A 27,304-nucleotide genomic window follows, 5' to 3' on the forward strand; every position below is an offset into this window, starting at 1 on the left:
TATGGGTTTTTAAAATCATTTTATCATCAGCCTCTGCATTTACAGACATGTCATCATTTCACATTAATTGTGATTTTTGTGATTCCAGTCTGATTGCATCTTTTTGACACATTTTATTTACCAGCATGGCCGAGCCGCAGGAAAAAGGACAGATGCTTCCTGAAGATGTTGGTTCAGATGACTGCCTAACTTCCTACACACACATCTACAGTCCAGATCTACTCAAGTAGGCATGAAAACATGTGCTTTTAAATGTGATGCCCTTGCATATTATTGTTTACTGGAAATGTTTTTTTTTCTTGTTTTTTTTCCAGAGATCAGGTTGCTTTTATCACAGGTGGTGGATCTGGAATTGGACTCAGGATAGCTGAAATCTTCATGAGGTGGGAAGATTTCCTGCTACAGTTCTTGCAGAAAAAAACCAATATGTAGTCTATTTTCACTCCTCTCACATCCACAGATATTATAATATATGGCTTTAAAAAAAGAATACACCTGTAATACGTTAAACCAATGCTTTTTCAGGAGCATTCCTTTTTACTTCAAGAGTAAAATGTGCAAGTGAGACTGTAAGTGATAGTATGGTGTACTTTAAACCTTCTGCTTGTATTATCTGTCTTTAAGACTTTCATAGTTTTGCTTGTGTGACAAATTAGAAATAGTTTAATAATTCACTAATGGCAGAAATAGTTTATCTTTTATTAAAACAAGTAGAGACACTTGTTATGGTGTTTCAGATTTTTTACCATTTTGACTTTCTTGTGACCCTCACCTTGACTCTCTGTCAGACTCAAGCAGGCAATCTTTAGAAATATATACTCTATTTTCTTTTTTACATTATTGTATTTCTTTTCTGTCAGGCATGGCTGTGATACAGTGATTGCAAGCAGGAACTTGGACAAGCTTAAAGAGGTTTTTCATTTCATACCATTTTCACAATCTTAGATAATCTAGATAATGTCATTCCTACAGTATATATTATTATTATGTTTGCCTCATTTGATTTGATTGTTTGTCTTTCTAGGCAGCTCAAAAGCTGTGTGCTGCGACAGGGCGCCGCTGTCTTCCTCTGTGTATTGATGTGAGGCAGCCTGAGAGCATCACAGCCGCTGTGGATGAGACACTGAAAGAGTTGGGCCGCATCGACATCCTCGTTAACAGTATGTGTCCTGTTGAAAACACAACTAAAATAAGTCTGTGTCTGAGCTGTGATGCACAGGCCAAGTCATCCTTACACTATTTTATTACACCATGCAACCTGTCAACAGGTGTAAATATATATGTATGTATAAAGGGAGAATGAGCCTTTCTGCACTGTAAACAAAGGTTATGTGTGAAAGGTTTCAGTTTAATTTTTAACTTCTCTGATACTGCATCTATTCTTATCTTTTATCTTTGCCCCCTCGTCCCTTTTACACACTGTTGCATCATTACAAGATTATTACTGTAGTTATCAAAACTGAGTGCACTTTTCTTTGCAAGATGATCTGTATTACATAACTGCTCAGGCTGCTGAACACATTTCTGATTTAATAATGCATTTTTAAAACATTCCGTAAAGCAGAGTACAAACATCTGGCCTTTGATCAAAGTCAGTTTGACCACCTTTTTTTCCTGGGAGCTCTTGAGTTCTCTTAGGCTCCTCGAGATCCTTGGTTGACGGCCTGCCAGAACAACACATAACATAACAATAAGTAAGGTCTTTTACCTGCTTTTTGTAACATAACAATAAGTAAGGTCTTTTACCTGCTTTTTGTAACATAACAATAAGTAAGGTCTTTTACCTGCTTTTTGTAACATAACAATGAGTAAGGTCTTTTACCTGCTTTTTGTAACATAACAATAAGTAAGGTCTTTTACCTGCTTTTTGTAACATAACAATGAGTAAGGTCTTTTACCTGCTTTTTGTAACATAACAATAAGTAAGGTCTTTTACCTGCTTTTTGTAACATAACAATGAGTAAGGTCTTTTACCTGCTTTTTGTAAAGTGTCTCCAGATAATACTTGTTATGAGTTGATGCTATACAAATAAAAATTGATTGATTGATTGAGTTTTCTTTTTGTTGTTGTTGATAGATGCTGCTGGAAACTTTCTCTGCCCGGCTTCTGCTCTCTCCTTCAATGCTTTCAAGACAGTGATGGAGATAGACACTATGGGAACATTCAACACCAGTAAGGTGGTTTATGAGAAGTGGTTCCAGGTAGAGTATATTTTCTATCAGAGTTAAAGGAAGGAGCATTATGAGTATGATGTTTATTATAGCTTAGCACAAAAATGATGACATAAATGTTAGTTATTGATTGGTTCTGTTCAATAAGTTTCACGCTCTTCTATTCCCTCTGATCACCGTAAGAGGACAGTGAAGATCACAAATGACATAATGCCTCGTCATCTCTTAACTGTATCAAAACCTATCCCTCGGTTCTATGAAAAGGATTTTCCTATCGCCCTGATTTTAAGCCTCCCCCGTGTTTTTGTGTGTAGAGTCATGGAGGCAACATAGTCAATATATCTGCAACGCTTGGATACAAAGGACAGGCCCTCCAGGTGCATGCTGGCTCTGCTAAGGCTGCAAATGGTAAGAGATTTTTTAATGTGCAATGATAAAAGAGAAAATGAGAATCGAATAAAACAATGTTGTTTCTGTTTTCACCAGACGCAATGACGAAGCACCTTGCTGTGGAGTGGGGGCCCAGTGGAGTTAGAGTCAATACTATGGCTCCAGGTCCTATCTCTGGCACTGAGGGTTTCCGTAGGCTGGGTAAGGTCTTGCACCCTTATTGACAAACTGGCAAATGTTGTCTATACATTTAACACAAAGTCTGTTGGAGAACATTATTGTTAGCTTGTTTGTTGGGCTGACCACTAGGTGGCACTGTGACCCCCCGGGAGTTAAACTGGATTTAAAGTATAGTTTGCTATGTCACTCATAGCAACAATATATAAAAAATGCATTTCTTTCAGCAGATTTCACATTATACAGAAACCTTTCAGAAACTGTTATGCTTGTTGATAAACAACAAATCATATGAACGCATCTTTTTCTACACTCAGATTTCTTTGATAGTCTTCCCTTCACATCACATTTTGATGTATAGTGACCAAATGTTTGAAACTGTTTAATGGTACATGGACTTGAGCTTGTAGTGCTTTTTTTGCACTGCATGTCACATTCATCCATTAGCACCACGCACACACACTCATGGCAGAGGCTGCTATGTAAAGTGTTTTTAAATAAGTTTTGATTAAACCGTTAAAATATTAGATAGTGGTAGTGAAGGAAAGTTAAAAAAAAAAGTGTTAAACATTTTGAAATAAAAGTTGAATTATTTAATAAATGTTGTCAAAATATAGTTGAAGTGGTCGAGTACAAGTACCCTGAAGGCTCAGGTAATACAATTTAAAAAAAAAACAGTTTCTAAAACTGTACTCATGGTTTCTAAATCCACAAAGTTTAATATCAGTGCCCATGGATTTGCACACTTTGGGTGCAGTTTTGTCAATTGTGCCCACAGTTTGTAACTACTCAGAAATATAAAATCTGTTGGTGAGGATTGACAGCTTTTTACTTATTCTTACCTGAGTCTTGAGGGGCTCTGTAGAAATGTAAGCAAAAAGTACATCAAACAGTGATGTAGTGAACCCAAACATTGGATAAGTAGAAGAAATAGACAACAAATTGAAAATGGTTGTGGAACAGTAAAGTCAATGGATGGCTAAAAGATGTAATTTCAGTTAAAATGTGTTATTTAATAGTTTAAATTCTAATCCGTAAGAAGGGGGTTGTTGAAGTATTTTGTTTTCTTTAATCACTCAGGTGGTCCAAGAGGAGAGGCTGCTGGTGCGTTCCATTCCATTCCTCTGCAGCGAGCAGGCAACAAGACAGAGATGGCTCACAGCGTTCTCTTCTTGGCCAGTCGAGCCTCCTCCTATGTGACCGGAGCCATCCTGGTTGCTGACGGCGGGGCATGGCTGACCTCACCCAATGACGTCTCCATGCTGTTGGGTATTGCCTCCTCTAAATCTAAACTCTGAACAGGGGCTCTCCTGTCCTCCTCCTGACCAAGGTGTGTAGGAGGAGGTCAAGTTTGAAGTCCGTCTGGAGAAACAGTATGACTGAGAATGTGATTTGTACTGAAAGAGACTGTTTAATTCATTATAACCCATATTTATTCACTTGTTTCTCCTATTTTCTTCCAGGTTATTGGTCAGCTGAAAAGAAAAGAGATAAGTAAAGTCTGGATACAAAAGTGTCTGAAGTAATGAATACTAGATGTACAGTTACACCTAACAATTTACTGTATTATATATTTTACACTCTTTCCAATGTTTAAAGTCTATATCAAGTCAGGGATTATAGGTCACCCTTTAATTTTCTGTGTAATATCATGCATACCATGTACAGTCCTGTCTATCATATGCCATTAAATTTGATTTTCCAGTAACTCTCATTTATTTTGTAGTTTTGTATTAGAGTCATATTTGTCAGGTAATAAACGTTTCTTGACTACTGTTTGCATTTAATACTCCAACTCATTTGTCTGTTTTTTGGTTCTTGGAGTGTATCTGCAGGAAAGAGCAGATTGGTTTTATGAAAATAGATACAAATGAGGATTCCTATGGAGATTGAAAAAAGGCAGACAAATTAAATCATATTTCTTATATTTAAAATGTCAGCGTTTTCTCTCCTGGCTCTTTTTGGTCAAAATATTGTTGCTTTGAATTTTTTTAGGCTCAATCACATACATAAAACTATCTTTGGAGAGAGTCAAATCTGTTCTAAGGGAGAATAATTTAGCAAACCTGAAGTAAAAGAAATGTCACTGTGAAACGCATGAGGGCGCCACAACTATATTTTGCAATAATCTTTAGACTACTATCCAAATAACAAACCTCTATCCACTTGAATTCTCAAGTTGTCATATTAGTTTTTATATAACATTTCATTTTATATCAGCGCTGGAATGTGACATTAATGAATAAAATCCCGCTGAAGCGTCTGTGAAAAAGACAGTTTAAAGCTCCTCGCTGAACAGAAACCTTTGTGTGCTTACTTTACCATAATATCACATCACAGTGTAAGAGTGCGGGAAATGTGTATGAGACATGCTTTTATGCACGTGAACAAATCACAAGGTACCAGCCAGGTACCAACTGATGTCTGCTATGAAGCCAGTGATACTGCGGGGTGTTTTGTACGCTTGCGTGAAACGTCAGTGGTGTGTATGCGGCTGGAGGAGGAGGTGGAGGAGGATGGGGACATTGCTGATGCTGATGCGAGAGCTTTCGGTGTCTGTGATCAACATCAATGTACTGACTGCCAAATGATGGAGCTTTTTTGACACTATTCATCGCCGTTTTCGTTTCACAATTGGTTCCGACAAGGAGCGCTGTGGCGGATGTGTTTTTTGAGACGTTAATAACGGAGGGATTTGAAGAGGAAAAGACGAGTTTCGTGTCGTCACTTCGCCTGGCCTGGCTTCTTAGTGACACAGGTGGATTGAAGCTGGAAATGAAGACTCGTCTCGGACTATCACATAGGCGACAGTTTTAGTATTCACATCTCAGACAGTTTATCTTTAAAGCTAATATTTTATTTAACACAGTGGCGAGAGATATAGGCTGTGCTGTTTGGTGTGTAAGCTAGCTAATAGGCTAATTCCGCTAGCTAGTCAGTTAGCATCCTGCCTGGCACAGGAAGGAGTGGGATGCTCGAAGGAGGAGTTAACCAAAAATCATTAGGAGGGTTTGACAGCCGGTGTTTTATTAAGTAAACCACCCCATAATGAGGTGTGTATTGTTAAAGCTAGAGGTTTGGTAACCACGTCGCCTTTTCATTGCCATTTTCGGCATCTCATAAAATTAGCCTGGTGTGGATAGGATCAGATAATCGGCCAAGAAAAGCTAATGTTGACAAACAGTCGTGACATAACGTGTTAATTTTTGCAGTTTTAAGTGGAGTCATGTGTAGGTAATGCCTGTTGAGTCTGAAGACTCTTATTTCGGTCATATTTAAGCTTTCAAGCCGAGCTAAAGGATGTCGATGGTGGATTTACTGAAGCTGACACATTGGGCAACAACATAGAGTGGGCTTACCATGGCTGACATAGTAAGTGAAAACACATTTAAACCAGTAAAACACATTTAAACCAGTAAAACACATTTAAACCAGTAAGCCAGTCGGTTCAGGTACGAGATCAATATGCATTTTGAATTAAGGTAACGTTTTGGTCGCGATGTGGAAGGCAACCACTAAAGCTGTTTAAAAAACAGTTTCCTGACTGGTTTGGTTTACAAATAGTCTTAAACCTACCACAGCTTTTTTTTTATCTCTAACATGATGTTTGAAATGGGTAAACCTGCAGGCATCTTTTAAATGTCCGTGCTCAAAAATGCATCAATTCAAGACTTCAGCAAGGACACACAGGGCCAATTAAAATATGGCATTAAAATTAAACAATTGCATATTGACGACAGCCGTGAGATAAAACGTCACTAGCTTTCTCAAGTCCGCAAAAGTTGAGTAGCTCATTTAAATGGAGGCAACAGTTGTGTCTGGCCCTTTGGGGCACACACAGTGGGAGTCAGAACAGCCATTTCCTCTAGGATTTAACACACTGGACGATTCAGACAATGGAGGTGTGCTCTGCCCAAACAAGAGTGGCCAGACAAGTTTGGGTTTCAGGAAAGGGGACCAGGATCAAACGTCCTCTCAAAGTGAAGGAGGGAAGCCACCAGAATTGGACGAACTTATAAACATCTCTGATTTTTCTTGTGGAAATTTTCATTTTGAAGGACACAAATCAACTGTTTCTCAAGCATCCTTCCTTAGCACTCAACTAGATGGATTTTCCTTTACAGACAAAACTGATGGACCAAGTGAAACTTTGAAATGGCTATTTTCTCCCCAACTCACTGATATGGTTAGAGATAACTCTGTCAGTGAGGAACTCGGCCTAACGCAGGAGGATCCGGTCATTCCATCAAAGACTTCTGATACAAATCCAGTGGATACATTTTTGTTGGTAGACCTCCTCTCAAATGAACTCTCATATCTCCCCCCTGAGTCCTCAGGTGAGTCGAACCCACAGGTTGTAAGTGAGGAGCTGGTACACCTTTCACCAGAGGAGCAGGCATGTCCCCCTCCCTCGCAGAGCAGGGAGACTTTGTCACCTGAAACTGGAGACAAAGGTTTATGCCCCGATCAAGTGACTGATCTGCCTATTACCTGTAGCACTACTCTCCAAGGTTTTCCTGAGAGCTGCCTCCCGCATAACAACATCAGCACACCACTGGAGTCTTTACAGGGATCTGTGCCTTTGTTGGATTTAGAGGTGCCAGAATGTGAAGGAAATGTGAGTCTGTGCCCTGTCGGTCCTCCTTCTGTTATCTGCACAGGTGAGCCTTTACATTTATCACCAGAGGATTCACAGGTGGAACATGAAGGAACTGCCAAAATTATTGATCTGACTTCACAGCAACAAAGGGAGAATGACTCATGTGCTCTGGGTTCATCACTGACTTTGCCTCAGGCTGAAGATGCTTTCACACAGGGTGATTTCACCAGTGAGAGTTTTTCTGTGGAAAGTGAGTCTAAGGATTTGATGGAAGAAAAAGTTTGTGCTCAGGGGAATGAGACGATGGCTTTGGACCCGTGCTTGACTGTTGATGAGGTCCACAATGAGGACACTTGGGACTTGAATCCACTTGATGGCTTACAGGGTGGAAGTGATCCCGATCCGACACCAGAACAGAGGGAAGAGGAGCGGTTGACAGACACTAACCAGCTCGAAGGGCCAGACTGTCATGATGTGGCTTCTTTTGGTTTTTCAGTTCAGGACTTACACTCTTCTTCTCGGGAAGGGGGGTGGACTAGTGAGCAAACGGTGGAGACGATTTCCCTCTCTAAGATGGTGGGAGATGACTCACTGCCGATGGTCTCAGCTGTGAACTCGAGGGAGGAACAGGTCTCCCCGCTAAAAGCTGTGTTCGATGCTTTGGACCAAGATGGAGATGGCTTTGTTCGAATTGAGGAGTTTATGGAGTTTGCTGCTGCCTATGGCGCCGATCAGGTGAGACGCCTTATTTTTCCTTTTTAATGCCTTGGTTTGAGCTTGCAGCTACTTGGTAATGCATGCTGAGTAAAGTTCTGTGTAAAACTATATAAAGCTCCATAAATGTAAATGATTTATTATTGATTTTCTGCTGAACCTCTGAGGGTTCTGTGCAAAAAGCCTGCATAATTCAATCAGCTGAAATCCATCTGGCTGACTTCACTTTGCTGTCCCTAGTTCTACTTGTTAAAAAGATCTAATTTGGACACATTAGTTTTAAATCAATGTGTATTTAAATTACCAAATATAGTCTCTTCAGCTGCTAGTTAATGCATTTCCTGCCTTTGGGTGTGATAGATTTGGCTAATACCACAGCATCTTTAAACTGTGCCTGGATTAGTTTGTCATCTACATTTTGTGAGTGTGGTAGAGCTGGGATTTAGAGATAAGTCCAGCTAACCATATTGGCTGTAATGAATTCTGTCAGGCCTGGCAGTCCTCCATATGTCAAATGACAAACACCCATCTTCATCATTTGCATATCCCGTGGTTTAGGGATAATCTCCTGTGAAATGGCTGATGCGTCTGTCTCTCTCCACCCATGACCATCACCCATTTGTTGCATATGGTGTTGTGCTACAGGCATAGCACATTATGCAAAAAGTTATCCAATTTCTAGCAAGAAATTGAATAAGGAACAATTCATACAGATGTGAGTGACTTCAATTGATTAAAATGTAATTGATGGGCTCATCAGAATTTCTCATTGTTTTTTTTCGATGTGTAAAGTTTAAACTGCTATCTAGGTTACCCTTTGAGTACTGTTTTGATGTTTTAGGTTTTGGTTTCTTCTTTGTTTTGGTCTGAATAACGTTTGAGTGGAAATTACATCAGTTTCTTTTCCTGTCTGATGTGCTTATCTGTACGTCTTCCCTCCTAAAGTTTCCAAGAACTGAGCTTAAGCAAGTTATCAATCAGTCAATCAATCATCGATTTTTATTTGTAGCATCAACTCATAACAAGTGTTATCTCGAGATACTTAACAAAAAGCAGGTAAAATACCTTACTCTTTGTCTTTTAAGATTACAAAAGAGCAGGTAAAAAAGTGATCACATTTGCAAATAACAGTAAGAGGGTGGATACAACAAACCAAGATGTAATCTAAGAAGAACATTAACTGAAGTATACAGTCAAATGTGGCCAAATGAGAATACATAAGATGTCTTTTCAACTCATTTCCTGGCCTCTATTTATGATCATCTCTATAAATCTTGTGTCATTTAGTTGGTTAAGTTGATTTAGCTTTACATATTTCCCAGTTTGATTGAAACTCTTTCTGTTAGACTTTTAAAATTGGGTTTGGTGAGAATGGGAACTTGTTGGTACTCAGCACTCACGCAGAGTGATGCAGGCTCACTAATGCTGTTTAATCCCTTCACTCCCTGTTCAAAGCGCCTCTATTGCCCCCAATCTGTCCTCTGTCTGGCCGTTAGTATCTGTGGATTCCCAGGCAGGGAACAGTGAAGGATTAGGAGTAAAATGTATTTTCCTGAGTCAGAGGGACTCCATGGGTTTTGGGGGCCTTCCACTAAATGGCCCTCGACCTTGTGTTTAAGGGCAGAAAGGGCGAAATGTAACCACATTAGTTTAATTTAAGTCTTCTTTTCACCTGTTGTTGTACTAGGCAGGGCTAAAGGTGATAAATTTACATGACACTGGGAGTTGATTTATTTAATAGGTGTGGTCTGCTTCAATGTTGTTCTGTCCTCTTTGGTATCTGGTGGAGTTCTCCTCTTACACTTTCCAACAGTTTCTTTTGGATGTCTGTTCCTTAAAGGTTTTCCTTGGACCTCTTACTCAATTGTGCAAATTTAATAGTTTTGCGCCCGTCTTGGTGTTCAGCCTTCAAATATCTTGTTTCCAGGATCTGCAGGAGCTCATTTGTGCCTTTACAAGAAACTCCTTTTTTTGTGATCAGAGAGAAATATTGAGAAATAAGTTTTGGCAACATTTTACGCACATTTACAACAGGTAAGCAGGCAACAGACAGACTTATCTTCAGAATTTGGGGAATGTTACATAATGGATGTAACCTTTAAGTGGATTTGCATTCATAAACTAAACTCAAGGATCTGTGGGAAAGTCAAGGCTGCTGTAGGCCGCTTTATGAGTGCTGATTGTCTCTTGGCTGAGGTAGCTAATGGCCCACTCTTCTCATATCGGATTGAAATGTGTGTGCTTTTTGTATTTGAATAAGCTTTGCCCTGATATGTCCTTGTGTTTCTGGAGATAAAAGTGGTTTGAATAACCTCCATGCCTGGGCGGCTCAGATTAGTGCAATTCTACTGTAAACCATGTTGGTAACACAAGTATTTCAGAGGCTGGTTAAACAGAACAATGAGCAATTAGGTCATACTTGACAAAGGCATCCCTAAAAAACACAATTGTTTCATTTTATGTCATTTTTTTTATTGTCTCTTCAAGTTTTACATATTATTTTACACAATTCTGCAAGACTATGAGACCAGCCAGTCTTTATTGGGATTTTGTATGTGTGCTTGAATTGTCAAATAAAACATTGTGGGCTATAAGCAGGCCAACATGTGTATTATCCTGAACTAGTCATCAAACATCCTGGCGACCTGTCAAGAGACAGTAGGAAGGTATTCATGAGGTATTTGCATGCATGATCAGTTGGAGCTTGTATGCTTAGCTGTATACTTGGCATGCAAATGTTGCTTCCAGAATATTTCCCAGATATGATAGCAACAGTGTTCGTACACACACTTCATTGTGTGTTGTTTTAATACCAGCTTTATGATATAATGTTTGATGACATTTAATGTATTGCAGAAAACAAAATGCAGGCTGTTGAATGTCAACTTTTGGACTTCTTTAAAGGGCAAACAAATGTTTAGTCATTTTGAATTAAATTAGCCATGTTCCCTATGAAGACCAGCTTTGCATGGTAATTAAAGGGCTGCCACTACTATTTTCTTGAAGGGGGGGGGCATCTTTTACAACAGAACAAGTTTCAGATGGAAGTCTAAACCTTTTGTATTTTACTCTACTGTTCAGAACATTGTGAGAAGTTAATGCTGACCTGCTTTTATTAAGGTACTACTCTACCTTCTTGAAAATAAAATGTATCAAAATAGCCAGCAGGCACTTGTCATCTAGAAATTCTGTTCAAAAGATCTCGCTAACCACCAATCACTGGTTTCCCTTTCTGGTTTTGACCCTGATTCTACACAAAAGCCTCACCGGACTCTATTGTGGCTGTGTCTCTGTCATCAGTTGACCGTCCAAACCCTACTTTAGCCAGTATCCCTCCCCTCACCCGCTGCTTTTATGTGCTGCCCCTCTAATCCACAATGGAATGTCCCATGCCCTAAAACGTCCCCTCTCTTGAGTTCACTTTTGTGTGTGTTAATGTTTTATGTCCAAAGATCATTCTCCCTTTTTTTAAGTCATCTTATGCCAACCCGCTAGGCACATGATCAGGGTTTTGTTTAGAAGCGATCATGAAATCCCCTCCAGGAAAGTCTCGTACCAAAGGGTATTCTTCTCTATGGGGTTATTCACAGCAGCAGACTTTGTGGAGGCGGTCAGGCGTGCCCCGGCACTGATTAGACACAAATAGAGGAGACAGAAAAACCACAGAGCCTGACAGGGCTTCGTTTGAATTTGGTCGTTATCTGCCCTACCGCTGTCTCTCAAGGCTGTGCTGGTTACATGTAACAATGCAAATGATTACATAACATAAAATATTAAAGACAATACTTTGAATTACTTTTTTAAAACGAGGGCTAGAATTATTAGCACATGTTTAAAAGCTAGAAATAGTTTTAAAAAATTTAAAAGTTCAGTATGAAAAAGATGTGCATGAATATGTTGAATGTCTGCACTTTAGTTTTTAAGCTGCGTCGTTGCACCCAGAGCAAAGCTGTTCATTTACCCAACCAAGTTATAAAGCTACACTAGCTGTATGTTTGTTTACTGAGGGCTTTATTATTCCCCGGTCTCCTCCTCTAAAACAAACATAACTTATGATTAACAACACTGGAGGAAGAAGTTTGATGTTAAAAATCTGTGTTTCTCCAACACTCTTTGACAGACACCAGACGTCGGAAGGGGCTGCAAGCTGAGCGGCCACTTGCGTATTTCTTGTTGCTCAACTGGTTTTATGTTAATTCTCCCACAGTGTCGATTATTTACAAGATTTCCACCAAGAGTTATCCACAGATGTCTTATTTAGAAAACAGATGAGGTTACTAAGATTGGTAAAAGACTGAATAAAGCAGTAAAAAAAAAATCTGTCTGTCCATGATGGTCTTACATCAGGGCTTTGTTCGGGGGGCTGCGAACTGAGCTGCTGCTAATGTTAGCTGATTAGTTTGCTTGATTCATTGCTTTTTGCTTTGCTTGAAATATTATAATATTATTATTAATATATGATAATTTGAAACACTACGAAAGAACTCGCCTGACAGTCTTTAAATTTCTACTCCAAAATGATAATACTGTGTGTTAAGGGTAATTGTAGATGTAGAAAATCTTCATATTGATCAGCCAAATCAAATTCAGCTGAAAAAATTCTAAAAAGGGAAAAAAGTTTTCCCAACAACATTCATTCAAATGAAAAAACTAATTTCCAGTTGGGACAAACCACAACTGAAATGAAATCCCATTCATCTTTTTTATGTTTTAGGTTAGACCTAGGAATAGCTAACAGACTCTACTCACAAGACCTGAGGGGCCTGGCACTGCTGCAGAAGCTTAACAACTCTGATGTAGGCCATGGATAGCTTCCTCAGTGTAGTGCATTTATATTGCTCTGGTTGCTTTATCTGTCCGTGTTAAATCAAGCCTGTTCAGCGGTCGCTTATTGTTATACATTGTTCCATCCTCTCACTGCAAATGTAATGACCAAGAGTAATCCACCACTTATTATAATAGTTATGTAAAAATGTTGTTAGGGCCACAGACACTCATGGTTAATTCCCCACAGTTTTCTCACCTCGCCCAGCAGCAGAGGTGTTTCTGCAGAGCTGCATGGAACATGTGAGCGATCATGCTCAAATGTGAAACAGGAAAATTAACACTGTATTCAAACGCCTCCTACAAACCACAGAAAAAAAAAATTCAACAGCTTTGATCATTCAGAGTTCAATCTTTACCAACTCTTCTTCAACCTACCAGGCAAATTTAGTTCATGGAAAGCATCGCAGAGGAGGTAGGCGTGGGATGAACCTAAACTTAGCACTGCTGTGTTAACCACCATTGAGGGTGATGAGCCTTCTCCCCTCCTCTCCCCAAGTACAGCTGGCTTTAATTCACCAAACGCAGATCATAAGCTACTCAGGTTTATTAGCAGTTTCAGCCTTCTCAGCCTCTTGACTCACAGCTCAGCATTGCTAAGCAGATCAGCTTGTTTTCATGTGTAACCGATATAAAAAAGAAGCCACACACAGAACGAAAAGTCCCCGTAAAATGACCATGTTCACATTGTGCGCTCACTTTCTTGAGGAATATTGAGCTGAGGCCACAGAAACCTCAGCCAACATACTCTCAGGATCCCTCCCAGCTAATTTTGTCAGTGATACACGCCTGAAATTACACTGTAATAACGGGTTCAGTCAATTAGTGTGATGGTTGACATTTGCCTTAGTCTATTATTTGTGTAAATAGATTTTAATTGCGTGGCGCCTCTGAAAAGCCACCATCTAAAGTTTGCAGGTCCTTGGAAACTAGTTAAGTACAGTAGATTTGAAAGCTTTAACTGGGCCAATGTGCCAGGAATTTAAGTGAAGGCTCTCAGAACAGATCAGACTAGATTTGAACAAACTATAGAAATCAGTCAGTTTTTAGCAGATCCAATGTGCACTGTTGTGTTTTTATTCTCGGAGGTCCTGTTGTTACAGAATCACACATCCTCCTGTTGCCAGGTTACCGACTGTAGGAATATACAGCATGCAGCTGCACTTACGTAACCTGTTTAACACTTGCAGCAACATTTCTGTGCACAGTAGGATCAAGTGCTTCATGTCATAGACGTGCATGCATTTTTGGCATTTTTAGAATGAAAACCTTTCTGTTGTAGGGTAACTCGCCTTTGTATTTTATGAATCCTGAAGATGAATGTAAGATGATATTTTTAAAGATTCCACACCACACACCTAATCTATTCATTCAAAAAGTGTCTGTGTGGCGAGAACACTTTGTCTGCACCTGTAAAGCTTTGAGTAACATTTTCTTCTTCTTTGTCATATCAAAGACAATAATGAATGTACCCTTTGTACACTTGTAAACTCACATTTGCTTTGTCTGCAAGATTCCCCTCTGGAGTTGTTTTTTATTGGTGACTTTTTTTTGCTCCTGTAAACAAAATATCTTTACATAAAACTGTCATGTGAGTCAAATGACCTCAAAGTTGAGTTTGTGGTAGTTCAAAGTAACTAGAGTTCAGATGTAGTAGTTCAGGCTCAGTGTGCTGTACCATTGTATCCAAACATCACAGTCTAGTTGTTAGCCCACATGTGTGCAAAAGTTCCCCCTTCATCACTAATGATGTCATCTTGAAGCACCCAGACATGTTTTCATGTGTTTCCTTGATGAAATTAGATTTGAATGTTGTGTTACATTTGTCTTTCAGGTGAAGGATTTGACCAAGTTTTTGGATCCCAGTGGCCTCGGAGTGATCAGCTTTGAGGACTTCCACCGAGGAATCTCTGCCATTAGCAATGGAGGTGAGTTGTTAGAGGCACTTTGTTAACACGCTTGTGATTTTAATCTTTTATATAAGACCTGCTATGCCATCTATTAAACAAAACTTGACTTTGTTTTCCCTTTGTCTTGCTGCTGCAATGCCCGAATTTCCCCTCTGGGGATCAAAAAAGTATTATCCTATCCTATCCTATCCTATCCTTTAAACTCTTTACCTCTTTTTGTGGACGTCTGTCTCTTGGGGGTTCTACATGTAATCATTTACAAAACCTAGATTCTAAAAATATTCTGGCCAACTTTTTGTCCCCATTTCTATCAGACATATTGATACCTGGGTCAACAATAGAAAGCTTTGATACATGCATGGCAGACTCCTTTTCTAATCTATTTCTGATCTTGTTTTTTATCCACCGGTCATTTTGGCTAACTTGTCATTAACCTAATTCTCCTGTTAAAAAAAACCCAAACAAATTGCCTCAGCGTCAAATTCCTGTACTTACATTGAGTCTCGAGCATCTGGCTCCATCTCTCAGAATTCCCCACGGTGCCAAATATTGTAGTCAACACAGTATGTTTCACATTCATCGCTCAGCTGAGGTGAAAGATTTTTAAGGCGGACCCAAATTCTTTGTAACTGGACTGTTATTCTCACTTAAACCGTTGTGCTGCCCTCCTGCTCCACTTTTAAAGCCTGCTGTAGGTTGTGGTGACATATTCAGTATCTCCTTTTTTTTCTTTATGATGGATTGAAACAATGACATCATTATAAAGACTTTCAGCTCTTCAGCAGCTTACACAACATTTCAGTGGTCTTGACATGACGCACAGGTCAAGGTGATGTCACAGCAGTAAGGCGCCTAAATCCTCAGTCCACCCTGCCTATTGATTAGTTGTACTTTTCTCTCGGCTTTCTGGGTTGCACAGCTCGGGTTACTCCGGGCATTAATAAGTCATGCACTGGAAAGCATGAGATGCACACACACATGGGGTTACTGGCAAGGTTTCAAAGCGGGAACGGCAGAGCGACAAGGTTTTTAGCAGAGTCCACTTAAATAATTTACTGTCCTCTCTCTTAGCCACTGTCCTCTCTCTTTCTCCCTTGTTTTCCACTTCCTGTCACTCATTGCAAAGCTGTGTTGTTAAGCCAGATTGAGAGAAAAACATATCGGCCTGTACTGGCATAAGGCATCTATTGACAATTTGTTCTGAACAAACGATGCTTTTCTGTAAAGTAAAAATCAACAACAAAATGTAGTTTAATGGCTGATTCTAGTTCATAGCAAACTGAGACACTTGTTAACATTTTCCTGTGATGTCTTCACTATAGGATGATCAAATGTGCTTCTGGGTAATGTGGACTGCTATACATCTTTCTCCTTATAAAACCAACATTTCAGCTTCCCACCCTGACCACCGTGTTAATGTGGTCAATAGACAGTAGATGTAGTCTAAGTAGTAGCTCTTGGTTTGTTCATGCACATATCAGGTAACCCTTATGTCACGGTTCAGAATCTGGTCAAGGATCACCGTCCCATGTTCCCGTTACTCCAATTTCCCTCCCATTCTCCACTAGTTTCTGTGTAATCAGCAATGTGGGGAATGAATCTCAGTTTCCATCAGTGTGTGAAGATCAGACCTCTACTTTAAATTTCCCAGCTTCTCACACACTTCTGACAAAATTCCACTCTGCTTGTAAAGCTGGAGTTCAGTTTTTTTAACACTTTGCAAATAAAACATTGACCTTCAGATCAACTAGGTCCATGTCTTGTTCTCTGTCACGGTTGCCAGTTGCCAGCACCTCTACTGTAGTCATAGTGCAAACCCTGCTCCTTCAGCTCATAACAGGTTCCAATATAAACTTTTATTGAACTTTCTTTTCCGCTTCATTGCTGCACTGCTTGTTACTGGCTAGATACATTTTTTAATAAAGACAGGCCTGCAGGCCATGGAAATGCCTTGGCCCCTGTAGTTTCTATGGCATGTCTGGAACTACAACAGAAAATATTTGCGTCTGATATTTTGACAATACGCCAAGAGACTGCAGGTGTGTTGCTCCAACAGAAGCCAGCTTCTCCCTTCTCCCTTTGGGTGCAGACTCCTTTCTCTTAAATGGTCTGCTATGTGTACAAGTCATCAAGAACAGTGCAGTTATGTAAGACTGGAGGGCTCAAACCCCCTCTGGAGTCTACTGGAGCACTCTGTGTGTGCTCCATTCTCTCAGTAGGGTGCTATTCACGACTCTGTTTACTAGATACAGAAGCCGCAGTGGCTGATGGGACTTTGTCTTGTTTGCACTTCTCGGGTTACATTGCAGGTGCTTTGAAAACAGGTTGTATTGACAAATTTGAATGGTCACTCGTTGTCCCTTTTTATTGTTTTATTTAGCTCATAGCCCTTATTACATGGCAGCGTGTAGCCCTTTAAATGAGACTTTAAATGTTACATAATGTTTATGGTCACATCACGCTTAGATTGCTGACTGTAAATATGCCAAAGTAGGGCAGCTAGGACACAAGCTCTTAAATGTGCTGGTGCGTGGTTAAACAAATACAGTGTGGACAGAAATATTATGTTGTCCCTCACCATTATTAAACATCAGTATGTTCACAGTGGAGTCCTCTTTGTTCCTTAAAGTATAGAATGCACTGCTTTAAACACACATACTGTTGATAAAGTTTCATTGTTATGAATGAGCTCATGTTTGTATCCTGGTGACTGATAAAATGAGATTTTTCATACTATATATCAATTTACTTTGTCAAGTCTCATACATAATAAGGTCATTTACAGACCCAGAAGGCCACACTGCTGACCTCACCGCTCTTCTATATGTGTTTTCTCGACATTTTAGCTAACATTTAAACAAATTAACCAGAAACTAGGACACAAGTAGTGTAATATCTAAGATCACTGGCCCATCCTTAAAAAAACATCTCACAGTTCCTGGAAAGCTTACTGCAGATTGTGCACTTCAAAATGTTGATGCTTATTTGGTGATTAAATCTTGTCTGTCCTTGAAATGTTAAATGTCGATTGTAGAATTGAAGTCACATGTTTCATACATTTGAATAAACCATTAACTTAACCTGCTGTGACCTCTTAAGCTATAAAAAAGCTAGTTTGTTTGCACATGGATGCTCCTGCAACATGCACTCCAGCCTTTTGTTTGTTGATCCTCCCCTGCTGTTTGACTTTAAGAGTTTACCCTGCACACATTGAAGTTTTCTTCTCCCTCTTATATCTGCAGGTCCAGAGCCGCAGCTCTACAATGTAAACTACAGTCCGGGGGATGGAGCTGTGGGCTGTCCTGAGGAGTACGACGAGGTGAGGCGCCACACAAGAGGCTTAGACTCTCTGTAGAAGTGTATAAGGTCAAGTTGTTGTGTCGGTGCACACAAGCAGCACATGGTGGAGGACACAGTCTGAACTCAATGTGCACTCTCACTCTTCCCTCTGTAATTCACAAAGTGGCTTGCAGACCTATCATTACCTCTCTGTGAACGTTCCACAGACTCAACCCCCCGGTTTGGCTGACACTAAATAGCATCTGGCAGGCTATGCTTTTCAGTATTCTTTCACAAATATTGAATTAGCTGGAATGTGAGCTGAGTTTTTTTTTTTTTTTTACATTTGTGTGTTTTTACAGTTGTGGTCAGCATATCTGGAATTCCTGTCTTGTCTTGTGCACCGAACTTGTATATTTAACCATCATTGTTGCTGGCCTCCACAAAATTGAAGTGTTTCTGCTATTGTGTGCACTTCTGGCACTGCAGGACTCTAACTGTTGTTTTAGCAGCTGCAAATGACACTGTGTCAGCACCCTCTTTTGGAGGGGTTTAGAAGTGCAGGCCCTTGTACCGAAGTACAAATGGATTCACTCTGCTTCATACCATTTTACTACAGGCTTCACAAGTTGATTATTGAGTTATAAATGCAAACATTCATTCCAAATCCATTGATAGAAAAACATTCCAAGTATTGTATCCCTATGTTTTTTTTAAATTGAGACCAGTTAATCTTATGCTAATGAAGATAACATAACATCGGAGTATCACTGGGCTTATTGACTGTACCAAAGCTGCACAGCACAGTGGAGGCCTTATTGACACAAGAGACCATTTGTGTATCAAAGTCAATGGAGCAAAATAAAGTAAAGAGTGAAATCATGACAACAGAATTTACAGTAAATGCTTATAAATCTGAAAAATATGGTACACTGTTCTTAAGATAGGTGTACCCTGTTGTGTTGAAAATGCTATTATGAAGGATTCAGTTAACTACAGAGTTGTAATGCTGTTTGCTCTTGTTGTGTACAATACTTTTTATCTTATTTTTTTTAATTTATATTACAAATAAAACTCAAAATATCCTCCTCAACAACATGGATTTGTTTGATGCTGGAAAGTAGCTGTGATTCTGAAACAACAACATTTAATTTCAGGTGATTGATGAAGTGTCTTTACGCTTTACTGGAAGCCCGTGGCAGAGTTGTGGGGAAGTTTGTGTTTATGTTTGAAGTACTTGCCACACCTGTGTCCATGGCCTTGTTTTTTCCCCCTCTGGTTTCTGGCAGAAAAGGGTTCCTCTCTCTCAATGGCAGCGCTGTTCTAGCCCTGTTTACTCTCAAAACAGGCAAGGTGAGGCTATTCAGCTGAGGCCTGGCATAAGAGAAAAGCAACGCCCCATATGCCCCGTTTTTTCCTTTTCTATATATTTTCTGCTGTTGCTTACTTTCACATTTCATGTTTTGAGTAGAAATAGAAATTGTCACATTCAGTAAAATGACTGCATGTTAGTTTTCCACTGTCAAACAGTTAGACAGTTACGACAGGCTGCTTTGATGTATAGCCCTCGTTCACTGTCCAGTCTACTACATGTAGAACATAGTTTAATGATTTATTCAGTCCCTTGTTCCAGGCAGTGAAGCTCCCAGGAGCCAGGAAAGATTAAACTGTTCTTCAGCTGATCGGTGGTGCTTTAACTCACGTCTATCTCTCAGAACGCTGGCTGATTGAGCATTACTCTTCTGCTACTCTTTGGACTTTGTCTCCTCCCCTCTGACCACCCAGTGGAGCTGAACGAGGTGTCACAGTATTTTCAATTTTTTCCAAACTTGCCCTCACCCTCTGGGAATGCAAGAGAGGAAGCATTAGTATGAGTTAAGAGGAGGCTCTCATGGCAGGCCAGCTTCCCTGTGTGTGAGTCCGGGCAGAGAGAATGGTTCTGGGCATGGTGGATAGCCCTCTGGGCCCGGCTCCTCCCGACGCTTCTTTTATAACGGTATGAAAGTCCTTCAAATGTGACGCACCTGTCTTGTCTTCTTGATTGCTTCACAGCTCTGATACCTGATAATGTATGTCTTGTTGCGAAAGCTTTAGATCCTCTGTTTTGAATATGAGTTTTGTGTTCAGCATTTGGTGTTAGTCTCTTGGAGAGCCTTAAAGCTGGCTCGTTTTGTTTGAACTTGTTGCTAAGAGGTGTTGATGCAGCAGGTTTAGCTTGGAACAGCCATCTGAGTCGCAGCAGTCTGTCTCTGAAGTCTGTTTATGCTCTATGATTTGTTTGGTTGTTTGCATAATGGTTGTCTGTACTTACTGGCTAGCCTAGACACTTTAAAATAGACTGTCTTTGAAATGGCTGCTTTTTTTCTAAATAATCCTCATTTGATGACATTTCTGATATTTTGATATATTATCTATTGTCTTTTTTTTTTGTTACCTTTTATAATGATGTTAACAGCTTGTTTAACACTAATACTTTACATGTGCACTTTTGCTGTAATGGAGCAACATTTTTTGAGAGCCTTGTTTTTATTTAAACCAGAAGACAAAGTAAGTGTTTATCATTCATATAAAGTCCAGATCAGTATGTTTAACTCTGTCTACTGATTGATTGCCATTCTATGATGTGCTCATCCTTGTTTTGTTTCTGTTCCTGCAGCAAAATGAGGTAACGGACAGTGCGTACCTGGGCTCTGAGAGCACTTACAGCGAGTGTGAGACCTTCACTGATGAGGACACGGGGGCCCTTGTACCCCCTGAGATGCATGAAGATGTGGAGACCGACAGCGGCATTGAGGCTACCCTGCATGATCCCGAAGACGGAGGAAATAGGTTGGTAAAACTTTTACTCATGAACAGAAGGTCAATCATGGCTGAAATTCTCATATACTCTCCGTAGAAATGCATCCTCTGCTTTTTGTTTTGGCACCGTGACCCTGAATGACTCCTGTCATACGCAATAAATCGTAATCCACTTTACATGAGAACCAGATCAACGTCATAATGCTGCCCGTAATCGCTGCTGGCTACAGAATTTACTGAAAATGTGTGTCAGATCTTGAGATGAGTGTTGGCTCTGGACGTACCCGCACTAACCTTTCACACAGATCACGTGCTCATGAGTTTTGCATGCGCAGCGCTGGATCACTTGGGTGCTATTTGGGTCACCAGACAGGCATTAGAAAGCCACCAGTTGATCAAAGTCATGTCTTTTGTTCCATTATATACACCAGTAAAGACAAAGTCAAACAAAGGATTTATTTAGTATGTCTTATAATTACTAATAAAATGCAGCTCCTGGAGTTTACACACACCGATGTGTAGTCACAGGCAGTTTAAGGAACACTGGTTCTGCTGCGACACTGACTGTGAATGTTTTCTGTACGGCTGAACAGGAAAGCTCCTTCAGAGATAACTTGAAATGCAAACAGTGTGAGCGCCAGAGACCTTGAACACTGAAAGCACTTCCACCATTCTTTACCAAAGTTGTTTGTCTGAGAGGATCTTCATTTTCTCGGCTGGAAAGAGACTGAATACTTTGTTCATGACTTTTTTTATTATAACACTTTTATTGATTACAGTAGGTAAAACCCCTTTTTAATGCTTTTTGTTCTTTGTTTTGCAAAAACCGAACAGCTTGATACTTTTCCCAGGAACCTCTTGGGTTCTATTCATAGTTTGGATAAAGTGCTTGATCATTGTTGTAGTCAGAACGCTCATGGTTGTCCTTTTCTTGCTTTCCAAATCTCTTTCAAAAGGGCTGTTGTGAGTGTCTCGCATTGACACACTGCAGTGTCACACATTTGAGTCTCTTTCAGTAATAAACTGAGTTCAAGGTTTCGGTTGAGTATTGAAATTTAATTATATTCTCACTGAAGAATTCTTCATTCCTTAGATATCTGTTCCAATATGGACTGTATGAATTTTAGGTTTTGACTGTTTAAGAGGGAAGTACAAGAACAAAGTCTTTTCAGATGGATTTGTGTGTTTGACAAAAAAAAAGTTTTATCCAACCATAGATGACAAAGTATCACCACAGAGGACTCCATTTGTAAGATTTGACATTACTGAGAAAAGACAGACTGTATCAAACTGCCTCTGTGTGTCTGTGTTCCATGATTTGCCTCAGACAAGTAAGTTGAGGAGGAAATTGTATCTACGTATTATCAGGCATGGATCAAGCCCTGATCATGTATCCACTGTCTCTTCATTTAATTGGTTAAAGAAGTAAGCCCCCTGATTTTATTTGAACACAATCCCCTTTGTTATAAAAGACATGTAGCTGTTGCAGATGAGCTCTATTTCTCCATGCATGCATGTTCCTGTTGAGGTAGTATTCAGGGCAAACACAAGGGCGGAAGTGTCGAGATCTGAGGCCTCATCTGCTGACTGTGTGAGCTGTCTGCCTGGCTTGATGACGGATTGGGGTGCTCTGCCTGACATGGATGTGGTTGGACTTCCCATTCCAAGGTTGAGCCTTGAATTCCAGGAAGTGTTGAGTGAGCACTTTTTTTTGTTGTTGTTTTTTTCCCCTTTTTCGGATTCTCTCCACTTATCCATCGTGCAGCTAAATCTGCTGCTGACAGGAAAATAACACTCTCTGTGTGACTGTTGGACCTTCAGATTCTCTTATTTCTGGCAGTGTGTTTACAAAAACATTCGAGTTTGATCATCTTCAACATCTCTGTTGAGACTTTATAATTCCAGTGAGTACCAGTCTGCTCTCAGAGATAAGTAAAACCTCTGTCCGAATACAAAATAAAGATCAACACTGACTGTGAGTAAATGCAACAAAAAGGTCAGTAAGTAATCTGAGGGTTGTTCCTTCTGCCTGGTTAGCCTAGCCAGCACTAACTCGGCAGGAGTATGCACTGGAATAGGGATTAAGAATCTAACAGGATTAGCCTCCCCCACCCTCTTCTATCCTACCCGTGTCCTCGCACACATTTGGCCCTCGGACGGTCAGCAGTACTGTCTGTTGGCCGTTGCTTAGCCTCAAATCAGATTAACCCACTCACAATCGACCCTCTTTGGTACAGCGACAAGTCCGCCGGGTGGCATCAGACGAGGCAACATCAGTCATGTGGAAGTGAAGATTAGCCGCTCATTAGAGCCGCAGATTTTGGCTGTTTTCAGAGGCTATTGTTCCCTCCACAGCGGCGAGTCGTCGTTTCCATTTTAGAGCATTGTAACCTGTGAAACTTCAGGATTCCTCTCTGGTTGTCCGGAGTTTTGACTCCAGTTGCTCCACGGCTTTCACGCCAGGGCAGTGGAGGGCGTTCCAAGATGCGTTCTCTTTCTTCGCCGTCTCTCTGTGTGAGGGACCTCACTATGGGACCGAGTAGTAAGGGGTGAGTGACATGAAAAGTTGGCTCTGTTTCCATGTTACCAGAATGGTCCAGTGAGCTACATAGTCAGGTTAAAAAATACTTTAAATTAAAGTTAGTGTAGAGTTTAGAGTCACTGTGTATGATGTGAGCTGATCACATGAAATACAATAAAGGTGAAATGTTGGTTTTTAATTGGACTAATTGATCTGAGCAAAATGGGCTTTGTCATGGTTTGCTGAGACTGCAAGCTTCTTTTGTTTTTGCTGATTCAGACATCCTCCGTCTGTGTGTGCTCAAGACATTCAACACTTCCTCTGTGGGAACAGGAAAGACCAGTTTTCCAGCTTTCCTGTGAACTGCAGGTCATTTACCCAAAGCTCTTGGAACTCTGTCTTAACATCAAAGTGTACAGATCCAGCATGGTGGTTGTGGTTCAGTTGTGTAAGGTTACAAGGCAGAAATGTTTTTGAACAAAAGTTCCTCTCACGATTCTCAGATGTCCCCGCTGTGCTTTGCATTACCACAAAGGCATCATGCATTAACCTTTGGGATTAATGACATTACCAGATTAACTTTGAAGACAAGTGATCGTCCAACTTGTCCAGGTTGCTGCTCTTCTAGTGGAAAGATTAATTGTGATTGTTTTGTATTTACAGATGGCTCTAGTCTATTCCAAGTGTCTGGCTAAAACACATCAACCTGTTGCCAGTTTTTTTTTTAAATTGTTACCAAGATGTGTTTTTTCACCCTTTAAATGTTGGTTTGTGAGATGCTATTTCTTAAATGTATGGTTATGTGGCTGTCTAAACTGAAGTCCATTAATCTAATCTAAATCAGGCACCTTCCTCTATTCCTGGCCCGGGCCTTAAATTAACTGCACTGTTGTTGTTTACACAAGTGAGCACACACAAACACTAACACACTAATCCACTCTTGCATGTCCCTCAGGTTTTCCCTGAACTCGGAGCTCCATAACCACTCGCTGGTGACCGTCATCGGTGGAGAGGAGGAGCACTTTGAGGACTTTGGGGAAAGCAGCACATCAGAGTTGCTGCTTGAGAGCAGCGTGGAAGGGACAGAGGGGGAGGCCGACTCCCCACTGGATCAGCCGGCCGAGCATGTCAATGGTTCCTCACTGCTCTCTCCCAGGTACGCACAGTCCTCAGCTCACAGCTGAACCAGTGAGCAGCCAGGCTGAAGTCATTTCAGCTCATGTAATAGTTTGTCTTCTTATCTAACCTTTTCTGATAAGAGGTGTGACACTGTAACATTTTCAGCTGTATTGTGCAAGTTTCACTACACTCAGAGTAAATGTTTCTGTTTCAAAGGACGATTTTTGATAAGGAATATCTGAAGACGTCCTTCCGTGCTTATCTGCCCTTTCCTTCTGTGAAGGCCGAAACATATGATGCAAATACACATTTCTTTCCATTAGACTTACCCTTACTGTTACAAAGGTTTTTATAAAGCTTGGTAAATTCTTTCCCTAAAACTGTTTCTTGAGTAGGAGTTTATTCAATCACAATGTTTAGGTTTTAAGGCTGACATCTGTCGCCAAGCCTTTTCCAAGAGACAGAAGGTGGATGATGTTTCATCTCAAGGAGTATCAAACAAGCTTTGCCCCTGGGCATACAGGAGTATATTGGTAACACTGAAAAAGCTGCATAACTTGATTGGCTGAATCGAAGTGAAGCCTTTCGGTCTATGATGTTTTTTAGGAAATATTTAGCCAGCTAAACCTGCTTGATATTTTTATGAATCAGTGATTTTACACTAAGTTATAATGGAAACCTTAAAATTGAGAGAAGTTATTAAATACGGATTAAACATAAACAGGTTACTTATGAATCCTGAAATGTTAATTTGGAACATTAAATAATAAAGACATGATCCAATCAGTAAATGACATGCACTCTGTGATGGATTAAATGGAATACTAGTTGTGCACTGAAAAAAAAAACCAGCATCCTACAAACTTCACCCACGCTCATGCGTCACTGTGAGCCAGTCCTGCTCATCACTGGCGCATGTATCAGTGCTGCCTACACACACCCACACATTTATCTAGCTACATATCACAGCACTTTGACAACATGCAATAACAGTTTTGCTGTCCCTGCTGTACAAAAGAAAACACACACACACACCACTTTGGGCATTATTTAACAAAGACGTCCTTCACACCCTCAGAAGAAAAATGGCTTAATAGTACGACAGCGAGTGTGACCATCAAGTGACACTCGCTCGAAATCTGCCTTGCCTCGTTTCTGCCTACATAAACAGGAACGTTTGCCAGCGTGTTGCATAATTCAGACAGGACTCGCTTGCTGAATGAACAATCAGCTGGCAGAGGTGAAGTGAGGGGAGAGTACGGACTCAAACAATGAAATTATCAGCTGTGTTTCCTTTATTTGCTTGAGAGCTTAAGTTGTTTGTATTTATTGAGCTTAAGTTTGACCTTTATGTGAGGAAAAGATGCCAAAGGTTGGATGTGGTCAACACTTCAGACGATCAGCACATTTTTTTCTCCTCTGAATGTTTTGTGTCCTCACACTATCCAGACATCAGACCAAAGCCCCACACTGCAGTCCGCTCCATGTCTCCCTCCCACTGTAGCCCTCGCACTCCGACTCTCTCAAACTCTCTCCTGGATTTCACTAACACACCCCCTCTTTGCACCCTCGGAGGGGAATCTGTCCCACCTCAGTGCACCCCCCTTCTTCTCTGTCGCTCACCACTTCCTCCTCCTCTTCCTCCCTGTTGTTTTTTCCTTCTCTCCAGTGCACCCGCTCCTCTCCCTGACTGCTTTCAGAGCTTCCTCAGGGAGGAGGCGCTCGACTTTTTCTGTAGCCAGTGTCACAAACAAATAAGTCGCCTCGAGGACCTCTCCACCCGCCTCAATTTCCTTGAGATGACTAGGTAACACGTCATTCACAGTCCCACTCCCCCCAACTGCTGTCTGCTGTGCGATTGTGTTTGCAGTGACTAGATTCACAATCATGCATGTACTCATAATATATGCATGACATTTAGGACCAGCAACAACATGGTGTGTTGTGTTACAGCGTGTACTCTCTCACCTATGGAGTATCTTCTTCAAGCCTGTTTTAACCCATCTTATCCTGTTTTTGTGTGCTCATTCTTTTAAGCATCTACTCATTTAAAAGCTCATTCACAGCATTTCAGAGGCTTCGATGCACCTTTGAGATGGTTGTAGCCCGTCTCTCTCCATCATTGATGATTTACCAGTCATACATAGAAACCTAAAGATATGGATTGTACTTGTGTTAGTTCATGTGAAGGGGCTGTCGAAACATGAAACAGTAACCCTGGCTATCACAGGTGGGTGATGTCTATGTCAGTATTTTTCATGTCATTCATGCCATCATCTTCATGTTTTATTTGAGTTTTGGAAAAGTCACTGCTGGTAGTGGAGAAGAACCTGTTTGCTGATTCAGGATTAGTGACTAGTAGCCGCATTACAGAAACAAAGTTATTCTAAAATGTAATTGTATCTGGTCATAAGCTGAACTTTAAAATGAATTTGAAAAGACCTAAAATAACAAGTATTACATATGATATATTACAGTATATGTGCTTTATGTTTCCGTAATACTGTAACATGTCCATCTGTCAAGCTAAACAGATCCTGGATCAGCACTCGTTAATGATTTAATATACGCTGCTATGTTTGTTTTAGATTGCTGTGATGTGTTTGTATCCACTTTACATGCTCTAGTGTCTGCTGCCAGGGAGAGGGGGTTTTGGGTGGGGGGTGGACAAAGACCATGAGATGGTGTCTCTTTCCTCTATCCTTTCTCTCTTCCTGACCATTTTTCCTGTTGTTTTTGTCTCCTCATCCAGCTCTGGCAAGAGGCTGTCCAGCAAGAAAGTAGCAAGGTAAGCAGAAA

The 27,304-nt window shown here is 40.5% G+C and overlaps 2 protein-coding genes across 6 annotated transcripts in view; both read left to right on the top strand.

Moving 5' to 3' along the window:
* The window catches only part of decr2 (2,4-dienoyl CoA reductase 2, peroxisomal), a 5,099-nt gene extending 585 nt beyond the window's left edge, over positions 1–4,514 (top strand). The window contains exons 2-10 of one of the 2 annotated variants that reach the window (XM_020637641.3): positions 125–226; positions 315–383; positions 861–912; positions 1,025–1,160; positions 2,078–2,202; positions 2,487–2,580; positions 2,659–2,763; positions 3,820–4,069; positions 4,203–4,514. In XM_020637641.3, the coding sequence (XP_020493297.1) occupies positions 126–226; positions 315–383; positions 861–912; positions 1,025–1,160; positions 2,078–2,202; positions 2,487–2,580; positions 2,659–2,763; positions 3,820–4,037 (900 nt within the window). In that variant the 5' untranslated portion in view covers position 125 and the 3' untranslated portion in view covers positions 4,038–4,069; positions 4,203–4,514. The remainder of the gene's footprint in view (positions 1–124; positions 227–314; positions 384–860; positions 913–1,024; positions 1,161–2,077; positions 2,203–2,486; positions 2,581–2,658; positions 2,764–3,819; positions 4,070–4,202) is intronic. The other variant, XM_020637640.3, reaches the window with a different exon arrangement.
* Positions 4,515–5,273: 759 nt separating this feature from the next.
* The window catches only part of rab11fip3 (RAB11 family interacting protein 3 (class II)), a 28,895-nt gene continuing 6,864 nt past the window's right edge, over positions 5,274–27,304 (top strand). Inside the window, exons 1-7 of one of the 4 annotated variants that reach the window (XM_065949427.1) lie at positions 5,274–8,074; positions 14,712–14,805; positions 18,030–18,106; positions 20,723–20,895; positions 24,342–24,542; positions 26,175–26,312; positions 27,258–27,293. In XM_065949427.1, the coding sequence (XP_065805499.1) occupies positions 6,539–8,074; positions 14,712–14,805; positions 18,030–18,106; positions 20,723–20,895; positions 24,342–24,542; positions 26,175–26,312; positions 27,258–27,293 (2,255 nt within the window). In that variant the 5' untranslated portion in view covers positions 5,274–6,538. Of the gene's footprint in view, positions 8,075–14,711; positions 14,806–18,029; positions 18,107–19,820; positions 20,063–20,203; positions 20,614–20,722; positions 20,896–24,341; positions 24,543–26,174; positions 26,313–27,257; positions 27,294–27,304 lie in introns of those variants that run through there. The other 3 variants (XM_020637639.3, XM_065949429.1, XM_065949428.1) reach the window with 3 other exon arrangements.

The sequence above is a fragment of the Labrus bergylta genome, chromosome 21 (assembly GCF_963930695.1).
Source record: "Labrus bergylta chromosome 21, fLabBer1.1, whole genome shotgun sequence".
NCBI classification, from domain to species: Eukaryota; Metazoa; Chordata; class Actinopteri; order Labriformes; family Labridae; genus Labrus; species Labrus bergylta.